Source organism: Rhinolophus sinicus, chromosome 5, assembly GCF_057876585.1.
Source record: "Rhinolophus sinicus isolate RSI-liver-muscle chromosome 5, RSI-T2T, whole genome shotgun sequence".
Taxonomy (NCBI): domain Eukaryota; kingdom Metazoa; phylum Chordata; class Mammalia; order Chiroptera; family Rhinolophidae; genus Rhinolophus; species Rhinolophus sinicus.
In genome coordinates this window covers 58952491-58966106 of record NC_142505.1, presented here as the reverse complement: position 1 = coordinate 58966106, position 13616 = coordinate 58952491, and the positions used below count along the sequence as shown (strand labels likewise).

At 40.7% G+C, this 13616-nt stretch overlaps 1 protein-coding gene across 20 annotated transcripts in view; it reads left to right on the top strand.

Annotated features, from left to right (window-relative positions):
- MAGI1 (membrane associated guanylate kinase, WW and PDZ domain containing 1) overlaps nucleotides 1-13616 on the top strand; it is a 590782-nt gene that overhangs the window by 551963 nt on the left and 25203 nt on the right. For 17 of the 20 annotated variants that reach the window (XM_074313244.2, XM_019757182.3, XM_019757186.3 and 14 more), the window contains 3 exons: nucleotides 6403-6619; nucleotides 10553-10636; nucleotides 13513-13604. In XM_074313244.2, the coding sequence (XP_074169345.2) occupies nucleotides 6403-6619; nucleotides 10553-10636; nucleotides 13513-13604 (393 nt within the window). The remainder of the gene's footprint in view (nucleotides 1-6402; nucleotides 6620-10552; nucleotides 10637-13512; nucleotides 13605-13616) is intronic. The other 3 variants (XM_074313245.2, XM_019757189.3, XM_019757193.3) reach the window with 1 other exon arrangement.

Below are 13616 nucleotides of genomic sequence, written 5' to 3'. Positions count from 1 at the left end.
TTGTTCCTCCCTTCTTCCCTCTGTCCATCTGTTCATTTATCTATCTGTCCATCCATTATCCATTTATCCATCAATGCACTTATCTTTTATTCCTTAATCCATCCATCTATTATCTATTTATTCATCAAACTAGTATGGAGAACTTAATAAGTGTCAGGATTTGTGGACACTGGAAATACTATAATAAGTAAGTTGTCATGGCACCTTTCTTTTTGGAGCTTCCAAATAAACAATTTATTGATTGCTACTTTCAACAAAAAAAAGATTCGTTGTCACAAGTCACCAAAGTTATTTTATGCATTTTTTTTCCAACAATAAGAGTTTCTTGAGTATCTTCTATGTGTCAGGCCCAGTGCCAGTATACAACAGGGACTGAAACAGAAAACACTCCTGCTCTTGCAACTGAGGAGAGACAATTGACGACACAAACAAGCAGATCTGTACAGACCCTCCTTGTGGGGCTTAACGTCTGATGATCATATACTTCCAAAAGTTAAAGCAGAACCAAGTACACACTTAATGAAAATCGTTCAGCTATAAATTACAATGACCTAAATTAAGTAGTCATACAAAACCATAGAAAAGGCCCAAGATTGAGCTGTGGAATTCTTCACAGCTATTGCTGTGATTGAGCTATGGAATTCTTCCGAGTTCCCCAGCAGCCTGAGCAATGTGGGAAACCACCTCATTTACTGAGTCAGACCAAAGAAAACATACCATATTCACTAGGGAGACACAACGCTCCCAGTTACAAAACAGCTTCTCACACAAAGTTTTCCTGTGGGGAAAACTGAATGGTGGGCTAGGTAGTCTCTTCAGCAACCTCTTTGTAGCACAGGCAGCCAGATAAAAGGTAGCAATAGTGGCAGGTTTCTGTTCCGCTGTCTTCTGTTCTTTGCCCCAGGAAGGGATGCTAAGGACGTCACTGACCACTAGTCGCTAAGAGTTGTGAGGGAGAGGTCTCAGGTAACGTGCACAGTGAGCGAGCCTGGCCTGGGTCACCCAGCTCAGTGTTTCCTGAAACTCCTTGGCGGCTCAGCACCCGATACCACTTGTCTTTAGGCAGGGAAATAACACAATCTGTCAACGCTCCTACAGACTGCAGAGAGGGGTAGATGGGAGGAGCATTAGGGTTACTTACAAGAAGTCTCCTTGCCTCTCCTCTCCTACAGCACCTCATACCCTCAAACCTTTGGAGCCCTTGAAAATAGACTTCGCTGTTGGGTTAGATTTCTTTAAAACATTCAGTGTGGACTAAAATTCATTTTCATATCCAATCGATACCTCCCTTTTCTTCTCCATTAACTCCTCTTGTCTGCCTTTTGGGAAGAAATCATTTGACTTAGAGCCATAAGTGATGGAAGAAAGAGACAAAAGCAAGGGCCACCCTCTGCCTTGCCTGGAATTTGCACCTGTGATTCTCACACCACCTTTCATGACATTGGCCTAATACCTCATCAGCACTTGCAGTTTTTCCTGTTGCCCATGTAAATTACTGCAGTGGCCTTCAATCTTGGCAGATAAGTGAACTGTAAATAATTTTGCTTTAAAATGGATCGATTTGTCATTTTTAAGCCACGTGCATTCTTCTCATCATTAAAGCTACTAAGTGCTGTCTGCATTCGTTTGCTCTTCCAGGCAAATATTTTCAGCTCACTTTAGACGAACCTTCATTTTGAAATGATTCTGTGAAATACTGATGAGCTGATTTCCCCCCCCCCCCATTTCAGTTTATGAAAACCACCGCATCTTCCCGATTTCCCTGGCCTGTCATTCGTTCTAGGGAGGTTGGTACGGTTTTATTTTAAAAGGTCTCATGGCACAAGTTCACAGCTAGTGTGTAGCCAAGGATTTCTATGGGGTTTTCAAAATTAAGCCCATTTCTTTCTTCCTAATTGGCTCTGATTTGATATTCAAAAATAAAAATATTAGTACAGTGACAACACCTAGCATTGGAAATACCCATCTTAATATATGGCACCCCTTTCCAACCAGTTACTCAAGCTGGAGACCTGGGAGGTGTATGTCCATGTTTCTAAGCTCTCTACTTCCTCCTCTTTCCTCCATTCAGTCTGTCAGCAATGCCTATTGACTCTGGCACCAAAATGCCTTTTAACTTCACTTGTCCTCTCCTTCGTCATTACTGCTCCCCTAGTATAAACCACCTTGGGTCCCTCACGTGGACAGCCTGGTAGTTTCCTGACTGGCTCTCTGTTTCACTCCTATCCCCACTAACTTTTTCACCACCCAGTAGCCAGACCATACTTTCTGGAAGTAAGTCGGCTCCTGGTGCATACCTGCTTTAACTTCATTAGTGGATTCCCCCACCCCTGAACTAAGCTCCTTAGAGTGACCCACGAGTCCCCTGCATTATTTAGTCCCAAGTTCATCTCAGATCGCCCAGTCCCTCTGTGCCACACTAGTCTTCTCTCTGTTCTTCAAACTGTCTGCACTCATTTTTGTTTTGAAGATTTAGCACACGGTGCTTCCATTACTGGAATGTTCTTCCAGAGGCCTCTCCTTACTGTCTATCTAAAGGACATTGCTGTGTGTTGTTATCACACAGCAATGGTTATATGATTATTTGATTCATAGCCATCTACACACACACACACACACACACACACACACACACACCCCTAGATACACACTGAGATATAAATTCTAAGAGCTTAGCTACCATCTCTTTCTTATTTACACATTGTATCCCTTAGAATCTAGCTCACAGTAGGTGATCAGTATGTATTTATTAGATGAGTGGATACATGTATTGCAGGTAGTTACTCAAGAGGACATAAGCTGTCACTGGTGTACTAGGTGCTTCCTTTATCCATGTTCTTAGTAAGCATGGAATTACTTTAGCAGACTTGAAAATGTATCTTTTACTAAACACTTGTCTTTGGGCCAGTGTTTTACCTAGAAAATAAGGTTACAAACAATCACATTACATGCACATCTGGTCTTATGTTATAACAGTTCAGTAGTGAATTTGTTCTCATGTCCCATGTCTTCCAGGATGTAATGCAGACTGCTGAAGAGGCATGCAAGTTGACTGTAATTTGAGAGATATATAAACATGGCTTTTCTCCTGAACAATCTGGGCTCTAACCAGATAAAAGACAATGTCATAGCTAATTAGCATGGTCACAGAAAATAAAAAGGCCTATTTTGACGTTTTCCACATAGAGAGAGCATATCTTCAGAAAGCTCAGAGTGCCAACAAGGTATTAAATACAGAATGCATCTTCAAATTAATAATTTTTATAATTGAACTTGACAAGAAATACAAAGTGAAGCTAAATCTTATCTGGGGGAAAATCTAAAAAGCTTCCAGATTATTGTGTATTCAACCCATTAATGTGGGTTAGAATATGCCATTTAGTGAAAGTTTAGTGATGGCACAGTTTTTAGAGCACATTCTCAGGATGCTACTTTTTATTTTCCAAATTTAGGAACAAAGTTTATGGCATTTCAAAGGATTGCAGAAGTGCAGTTTGATTGAGAGGCAGTTTTGCAAACTTGTTCCAGACCTTATCTGTCATTTTGTGTTAAATTGGACCTAAGTGACTCGTTTATTAGGGAGGCGAAAGGGGGTATTAAAATTTGAAAAATGGCTCAAGCCATTTCCAGTAGACTTCATTTGCATTCTGTGACAAAGCCATCTCTTCAGTTAAATTCCAGAGATTTGTTACACTGGGACAGTCATTGAAGGGCCTTGGACACCCCTAAGGTGCAAACTCTATGTGTGCATTTGTGGGTACACATGTAAAAGCACGTGTGCCTTCTCTTCGGGAGAAATGCCCACGCCATCTTTTCTCAGACTCCCTCAGTGAGGCAGAGTTGCCAGGAAGATACTTTTCTCCAGTTCAGGAGTGGAAGAGGTTACAGTGAGGTGTCCAGGGAACATAGAGTATCACCGGGAAAGGACGTGTGGCATTGCCCTCCGGTAACCCTGCGACCCTGGTGAGGCTTCATGAACTGTGGTCTCAACGCGAAGAAGACTAGAGCTTCAAGGCTCAGAGACTTAACTGTGGAACGAATTTAGTGTCAGTGGACAGACCACAGTCCGGCAGTTGCTACTCATTTGAGGGACTGAGAGGGGGTAGGCATTTGAAGGGAGGGATGCAACTCTCAGGGTAAACTCAGAGGTCCTTTATCTATTTGCTTTTACTTTTGCTCCCAAGAGGTGAACAAAAGCAAAGTACTACCAAAATGTAAAAAGCAGAATCCCCATTAATTCTCTTTACCAGGTTTTTTTCAAGATGAAAATAGCTTTAAATTTTGTCTTGATAATAAAAAGCATTCTCTGTGCATTATAAGAAAAAGTAAGCAGTCCAGGAAAGTGTAAAGAGGGGGAAACCCACCCTGAACCCCACCTTTTTCTACTCATGCGAGTGTGTGTACACACCACAAATGAGCTGATGCTGCACGGACTCATTTATAATACAGACCTTTGTAAAGACCGCAGAAGAGAATGGAGATTCTATCTGTCATTCATCTTTTCTGACTGAAAATTCTCAGCATGTCTTCAGGGAAAGTGAGAAGGCAGGTCTTGACCTTCTGGGGGCAGGAACTGGAAAGCTGGCCCTGAGAACCGAATTCCCTATTGAAGAGAACACTGTTGGAAGTGGGCAGCCAGGTTCTCTTCCAGATCTTTGGAATGCTGCTCCATCCAGGTCGGAGAGAACACTTTCTCCTCAAAAGAGAACGGTGATAACGTGGGGTTAGGATGGTGTTTGTCAGTGTGTTTTCTTGGCATCTTCTCCAGCGCGTGCTGTCCCCCTGAGTCTAAGTGAATTAAACCCCTAATACAGTTTTACCAAGACCCCTGTGTTAATTTAGAATAAACTCAAATTTCCCCCATAGGCACACCAAATAAAAGTTTAAATCTTACTCCCTTCGTTAAAGACGTGCCCAATTTTCCTCAACTCTGACTCCTTGCCAGAACCTCTCGTCAGATTGTAATCTGTAATAGTCGGCACATGAAACCTTTGTCCTCCCAGAGCTTTCTTCAGATACTTATTTCAAATCAAGGACTGGAAGGAGAGGGGGCAGAGAGACCTGGGATTTAGATGAAAGTGACCTTGGAAATTTCCATTGATACAGGGAATAAAAGATGGGAGCTACCTGGAGAGAAAGCAAAGAAGAACTGTTTTGATAAGATTCATTGTTAAGACCTAGGGGAAATTTTTGATTCTATGAAGAATGTTAGAGACCTAGAATGCTCTGAGTCAAAGATCTTATAAACTACTTCAAAAGCACAAGCTATACAGAATCTTTACGAGCATACAGGTGCCCCTTCCTTTCCTCTGTTCCTTTCCAGTGCCCTTAAACAGGTAAGTGTAGGGACGTAGCAGGTCTCCAGGATTTTACGTGATGTTATGTGACAGGCAGGTCTCCAGGATTTTGTTCTGAATGGGGCAGACGAAACCTGGGCTCACCACAGTCTTATGCTGGAGAAAACAACAACTGAAATTATTTTATTTCCCACCTGGTATTTTTTCTCCTACTAGTTTTTTTTCTCCATTCAAACAACATTTCATAAAATGGGAAAGGTCTTTTGCTAGGCAGGCTTTAAGGAACAGGAACCTGCTTCTTTTATTGAAATTTAAACGAAATTCTTTCCCGTTGAATACTACTTGGACTTTGGACAAGTTGCAAATCTAAGCAGGCTGACCTTCTGAGGTCAGCCTATATACAAAGTTTGATCTTAGTTTTCAACCAACAGCAGTGTCAGGAGATCAAGAGGTGAAATGTGAGGACTGCACAATTGATTCGCTAAGAGTTCTGAAAGCTCTTCATATAATACTTACTTATATACATACACATTCAAGTGCACACAAAATGCTAGGCATGATTTTTAAAAGATCTGATCCCTTTTTCCTATGGTCTTGAAGAACTGATGGCAAACCCTTAGATAGGAGTTGGGTATTTTATTATTGAAAGTGCAAGACATGAAATCCCAAAATGCATGTTTAGCCTTGATTGTATTTCTTTTGGATATCACAGGCTTACATTTAAACCACTTGTGGTATTTTGTGTCACACATTTTCTTTCAAAAAATGAGGATGTTAAAACTAATACATCTTGTCATAGATGAGCCCAGTGTCTTAGCCAAGAACCTATGATGAAAATTGGATTTGTTTTCTGCCACAGCCCAGAGAGCAGTATGGTTTGTGATTATGTCTTTCCATCTGGCCCACCCCTCTCTCTGTCTGCCAGTCACCTGGGGATTTATCTGCATTCAGCATTAGCTGGAGGAAGGTAGAAGCCAAAATGTTGTTGATACATTTATATATGTGTGTGCACGAGTGCTGAACAGAGACAAGCTGATGGGAGACACCCACTCAGAGAACCAATAATCATCTTCTCTTCTTGCCCCTCTCACTCGTTTACTTGCAGCAACCACTGGAAAGAAAAGACAGCCAGAATAGTTCTCAGCACAGTGTTTCCAGCCGCCGGAGCCTGCACACGGCGTCCCCAAGCCACAGCACACAGGTGCTCCCCGAGTACCCACCTGCAGAGGCCCCAGCTCCAGAACAGACCGACAGCTCTGGGCAGAAAAAACCAGATCCTTTTAAAATCTGGGCCCAGTCCAGGAGCATGTATGAAAACCGACGTGAGTAGCACCCTAGCTGCTATCTGCTATCTTTCCATGACCCCACCTCAGGGCTTCAACTTTCTTTTGAGGCTTATTAAAAGTAGATTTTCCGGTGTGTAGACTGGATAGAGGTGAATCAAGGTGAGAGGCAAAAACTTATGAGAGCAGCGACGGAATCTGTTGGCTATTCTTGGATGCTCCCTTACGTCTTCAGTCTGGGGAGGGGTAGATATGGACGGTCATCACATAAAGGACCTGGATAGAAATGGACTTATTTTTCCTTTCAGTTCAAAGAAGTGGTAGATCAGAGCTGCCGTCTCATTAATTCTTCCCCCGTGTGGAGGTTGCGGCATGGTGTGCTCTTGTGAAGGAGCTCGGATATACAATGGAACATAAATATGATTGGTTTGGATTGCAGGAGGAATGAGAAGAAATTAAATGCTTTCTTAGTAGTTTCTTAGTTTTTAAGAATACTGGTAATTTTTTTTTTTTTTTTTTTTTTTTTTTTTTACTGTTATCATCAGTCTTTTTAAATATTCCCCTTTAAAAAACATGGTGAGTGGTTGGTGCTTTAATTATTTACACCGTGATTAAATGCATTCCTCTTCCTCTGGCTTTACCTTTTCGAGAAATATGAACTAGTGATGGCATACATTATAACTTTTTGGCTCTTATAAACTTAATATTGCCTTCATGTTTAATTTCTTACCTTTTATTATGAAATGAGTTCCAAAGACTTCACTATAAGTAATACTCATTTTCCGCTCAGGGCATACCAATGGTCCCTTTTTGGCTGTAGCTATCACTGACATTTTCTCATGAGTCTGATTGGTCAGGGTGAAGCAACCAGGAAGTACACGGGCTTCATTTTCTCTTTCTGGCATGGGATGGGAGAGAATGTTTAATGACGGAGAAGGCCACATTTGGTGAAAGGTCTGATTTAAACTGGAGGAGAGAAGGGAATCATTTCGCCCACCCTCTTTGTGCCCGTCCCCCCTCAGCACAGGTGTGTTTCATGGCCTCAGCTGTGGTTGTCTCTCAGGCAAAGCCCCTGGGAGTCGTGGCACAGAGGTGGTGGACGCTTGGGAGGTGGTCCGGCCTCTCGCCCACCCACTCAGGCTTGGCTGTGAAGCATTTCCTTTGCTGGCTAAAGCAACTCCTCTGTGACCCAAACAAAATAGGGGTGGGGGTGAGGCCAGAATCCCTGTCTGAGGAGGAATGTCGGCCACACTACTGGGTGCGACTCAGCAGTTTGGGGCACAAGGCAAGTCTGGAGTTTGGAAGATGGTCAAATTTTAGAAGTCACTGAAGGGTCCCTCCATGGTTTTCTTTCTTGGGGGAGAATATCATTGCCTTCTTATTAGAATAGTGCATGGAATTAAATAGGCTGTTTTGGCTAAGGGTTCAGTATGCTAACAGAAGCCAGATAATTCAAGAAGGGATTGATTTAGTCCCTGGTCTAGAAAGACCCCTGGAGTCACCCTGACACCAGGACACAGGAAATGGAGTTCCATTTGGAACATGTCTCGTAAGCAGTAGTTCCTGAGAATGAGCCTAGAGTCTGCTCTCACTGTCTTCTTGTTAACTACAGTGATTTCTTTGAAGAAATGTTTTCCAAAAAGGAATATTTTCACATTCTGTTCACATTTCTCTTTAACCATGCAGCTTCTCCAATCAATGACCCCACTTCCGTTGATGTTGAGATATTGCTTTATTGACCATGCCCCTGCTTTTCTCAATACAGTACACATTTATGACTGAGTTTCCCATGTATGAATCTTTTTGTGATCAAATAAATGGTATTCTGAAGGGCTGGCAGGGGCATCACGGATTGACAGACAATTCTGATGCATCCACTTAATAGGAGGCTCCAGCTCAAATGCCATTTTCACCTTGATGGAAGCAAAATTTCTTCAGAATTTGATATTTAATCCAATTTTTTAATGTTTCTACCCCTCCCCCACCCAAAAAGGGAAAATTTGTAATTTTGCTACAACCAGCTGCTTTAAGAATCAAAATTGTTCAGGAGGCAGTCAGACTGAAATATTTGAAAGGGTGCCAGTTTTGTGCCTTCCTTTTTTTTTTTTTTTAACTTCTAAGGAACAGGATCTAGCAGCACAAATGAGAATCAATTTCTTTTTGGTGATCGGAGACTCTAATTGAGTGATTGTAGCAACCTAATTGATGTTAAGATTCTCTTGGATTCTTCCTCACTACTAAGTAAGGATAATGATGACAGTTTTTCCCCCAATAGTAATTATTCAGAATCCGACATAGATTTCCTTCCTTACACAGTACCTGTGAGTGAACCTGCAGCAGTCTTGTCTTGTCTTTTAATTAGTATTTTGCTGTATCCCAGATTGTTTTATGCCATGCCTTTAGGTTGTTTTTTACCTTGTCTTAAAACACACACATGCGCATCACACACACACACACACACACACACACACACACACACACACACGGTGTGCAGCAGTATTAGATGTGATTTGCTGTCCCTACCCCAAGACATTAAAATGAGCAAAGTTCTCCAGGAAAATTGAAGTCAGCAATAGCACCTTAATTGTACCCTTAAGTTATGCCCCCCTTTCTGGGAAAACATACAGGGGGTGCAAAAAAAATGTATACACATTTTAAGAAAGGAAAACTGTATTAAAATTGTAACACTCAATATATACCAATAACAAACGATGAATACAAATCACGTTCGACTTCTGCAATTGCAAAAGGTGCTCAAAGAGGTTACTATCAGCGTCCAGACACTTCCAATTATGGCGAACTACTGCTTGAGCCGCGTTGGCCAAAGTGTCCACTTGTATACATTTTTTTGGCACCCCTGGTATTTCCCCGATATACTTTTTTTTTTGTGAAAGGCAATGTGAAGACTCGTATAGCCTCTGATCTTCACGTGATCTAAATGCTGAGCAAAATACCACATTCTTGATATGGCCATCTGTCAAAACAGTAGTGTCAAATGAATCAATCTGAATTGCAGATGTGTTAATAAATCCTTTTGCAAGGCTTAAATGTTTAATTTAAAACAAAGGCAAACATGGAAGTCCTTTAAAGCCATGTTGTCTGTTTTGTGTTTTCTCTAGGTAACATACCAGTTGTACACGTGATTTTAAAAATGACATTGATGCAATCTTATTAGTTAGTGTTCAGGAAGACCAACTAGTATCCACTAGTGTTTACTATAAAGGAAAATCTAAAACTTTGGTTGAAATTTTGCCTGTTCACAAAATAGTTTGGAAAGAAAAAAATGTCAAAATTGTCATATTAACCACATAAACCTATCCTGCTCCGGGGAGACACACTTACAAGTTTGGAACTGGTGAATGGGTTCCTTTATCATAATGAGTTTAAGGAGCTTGGTGCACTTGTAGATTTTAAGAGCTGTTTATGACAGATCTTGCATGTGTGTGTGTTCAGAACTTGGCCAGATCTGATGATTTGTGTCTCTAAATAAAAGGCTGTTCTGGCCGAACTGCCTAGAATTCATCTGAGCAGGTATTAGCACAAGCATGAATTCCATCAGGAACTTGATACTCTTTTAAATAAATGCTGTAGTGTGGCAGTAACAAAAGTATACTTAATTTTTTTCAAAAGGAAATAAGGGTTTAGTCAAATCTATAGTTCGTGACATGATTCAAACAAGGTCATACAAGAATGTGTACTTTAGGGTATAATTAAATTTGAAGAGTCTCAGATGGTAATGGGAGTTCTATGAAATTTCCAACAGTACAATTGTAAATTCTAGCTTTTTGACAAGAAAAGCACCATGCAAAAAGGAAAACAGAATCAAACTATAGTCTTTTAAAATCCACAGCAGCCATGACCTTTACTGTGAAAGCTTAACTGTACGTTCTTTATCAATCAAAACTAAATTGAAATAAACTAAGAGAAAGCACATACATTAAGCATTGCAAAATTGTGAAATTAATATTCCAGCTATGTCACCTTCGCCTGCATCGGGATTGAGCAAGGGTGAAAGAGAGAGAGAAATCAATTCCACGAATTTTGGAGAATGTCAGAGTAAGAATGCACTGAAAACTTTTATTTCTCCATTATTGTTCATCCTGTTTGATGTTCCCATTGGTCTGGGGGCTGGGGAGACACTCAGAGAGAGAACTGCCATGAACAGAAGTGCACCGGTGCTCGTGTTGACCAGGCATAGACCAAAGACAAGATGAAATGAAAAGTGCTGGGCATGTGTTAGCTACGTCTGGAAAAGTGTAGCAAACCTAGTGATGCCATTCTTTCTAATTATCAAAGGAAGTCTTTTGACCACTTTACTGAGCTGTCACTGGTGTTACCAAAGGAGAGTATCTGCTGAGATTGTCTCCTGTGTTAGGGCTTAAAAATAAAGAAAGTTGGACAAGATTTTCTTAGCTCTTTTTGATTTAGCCTTACTCAAAAGAAAAACAAAGTAATATAAACAGAAAGATGGCTCTACCTAAAAATTTAATTACAATAGAATCTGCCTGAAATAAAGAAGAGGACAAACCATTTGGGGGGAGTAGTTTAGAAACTTCACTGTCCCTGGTAGGGAGTGGCAGCAGAGGACACAGAAGAGAGAAATTCTGTAATTCTAGACTATGTTGCAGACTGACTTATCACCCGTCATGTACTTGTGTTGGTAGAAGAGCTAAATGTTAAAATGCCAACGTAAAGGTGCCAAAAGACTTTCCTTGTAACATGTCTCTGTGTTGGTGTATCATGTTTGTGTCTGTGTTTTCCCGCTCGTCCCTGGAGTCTTACACATCCTTGGTGTCATTAGGCATCTTGGTTTTCAACCGGAAGCTCTTTAAATAAATGTGCCACTTTCCCATTGAGTCTCAGAAACAAATGCTTTTTTCCTATGGACTAAACTGTGTGATAAGCCTAAGTCTGCTGGCCACAACCACCCATACGCACCACGCTAGCTCACAGCAAATGAGCAACGTAGGACTCGGTACATTTCATGTCACTGCAGAGTGGGCAAGTGTTCCTGTGTCAAATGATGCTGAGAAAAACGGGTCTGGGCTGCAGATCTCTGCAAAGGCCCTTTCCTGGTTCACAGAAAGCTCGGCAGACATAAAGCAGACTCTGCCAGGAATCTCGTGCTGGTTGGAACGCACCCGTGGTCTGTTTCGGTAATAATCCTCCTGCTTGGGTGAACAGAAGACGGAGACCCAACTTGATTTAATTTGTTGTTTCCATTAGGTTATTACGGTAAATACCCTTTAGCCAGCTACTCAAACAGAAAGGAAATATTGTTACCCTTAGCGTGCTCAAGAAAATACCATTCTCAAATTGTGTTTATGGGAGTACTGTGATGTGGCGTAACTCCTTGTTTCTTGGCGTCTTGAAGCTCAGCCTCAGCAATTACAATTTTAAAAGAAGCATTGGATAAAAAGCACCATTTAAGTCCATGGCATTAACATAGCTCAAGCAAAAATACCAGATGCAAACTCCTCTGACTTGTACTTACCTATTTATTTAGCTTCTTCTCTCTCGGCATATTAATTCACTATACACTGTAAGCTTGTGGGTGAGTCACTAAGAAAGGACACCTCTCTCCAACTTGAAATCTAAACAACCACCTTCTTCTTCCGTAGCCCATTGTACAAAATTGGAGAAGGCAAGAAGTAAATTCTCAGGCCGCCACAGTCCTTCAGCCTAAAATCCAATTAACTAAATAAGCCAGAAAATCTGCAGAACAGTATTTGAAAATTTCCGTTTTAAAGATTCACTACCACTAAACTGTATTTTATCTCTTTAAATAAAAGACATGTCATTTTACAGACTGTAAAACACTATACATTAAAGCAGTAAATAAGAATTGAATAGAAATAACCCTTTTTTATTATCTTATTTAAGTAACAGACTGGTAAATAGAACAATTTCATGTACAATAAGCATGTTTATATGGAAATTCTCTTTTAAAAAAGTAGATTTTTCATTGTAAAACCCTGAACTATTACTGAGTTTTAAAAGTAAAATCAAGTTACTGGATAATAAATTAATACTTAAAATGTTGAAATGTTATAGGCAAATTCTGCAGTAAAACGGTCATTTTAACGATGAAATATGGTTGATTGATGTGGAACAATTTCATCACCGGTAATCTTTTTTTTTTTTTTTATTAAATTTATTGGGGTGACAATTGTTAGTAAAATTACATAGATTTCAGGTGTACAATTCTGTATTACATCATCTATAAATCCCATTGTGTGTTCATCACCCAATCACCAGTAATCTTAAAGATATGGGAGGCTACTACTTTTGGTAACAGTGTTGAAATCATAGTAAACTTTGTATATTTGGATATACAAGGATGTTCCTGAGTAACCTTTTTTGGTAAATATGATGTACCAAATCAAATTCTGGCATTGCTGGTCTGCGTTACGTTAAGAGAGAAAGAAGTGATTTTTTCTTTTTTTTTTTTTAAGTAGAAAAGTCTTTACCCCAAGCTCTCCTCTTTCTTGTCATTGATATAACATCGGGTGACTTAATCAGCCTGCTAAGTCCTCAGAGCAGCCTTGGCTTCAGAGGTCACTCTGACTCAGCATCAGCTCTCTTCTGGGACATGGGCCCATTGTGGTGCCCCACGTGATGATTTTAATTCCCCTGCAACAGCACCACGGAGAGCAGCCAGTGCTGATTTCCGGCTCAGTGAGGGATAATGACTTGGGCTTCATTAGGAATTATCAAACAGTGATTAGTCCTTTGGAAAAACTCAGAGCTCAATGACTCCTCCCACTGTTTCCTTTCGCCCAGCGTCCTCTTGTTCCACCTGTCCGGATGGTTTGCTTCCTTGTCTGTGTTGGAAAGCTGTCATCTGCTCAAGCACCATCAGTACTCGTCCAATAACTGTGTCATGCCTTTTATCGGAGAAATAATCTCCCTCTTTGTTCTCCCCTCTGCAGTTCCAGATTACCAAGAACAGGACATCTTCCTCTGGAGGAAAGAGACTGGATTTGGATTTAGGATTCTGGGTGGAAATGAACCAGGGGAACCTGTGAGTCCTTTG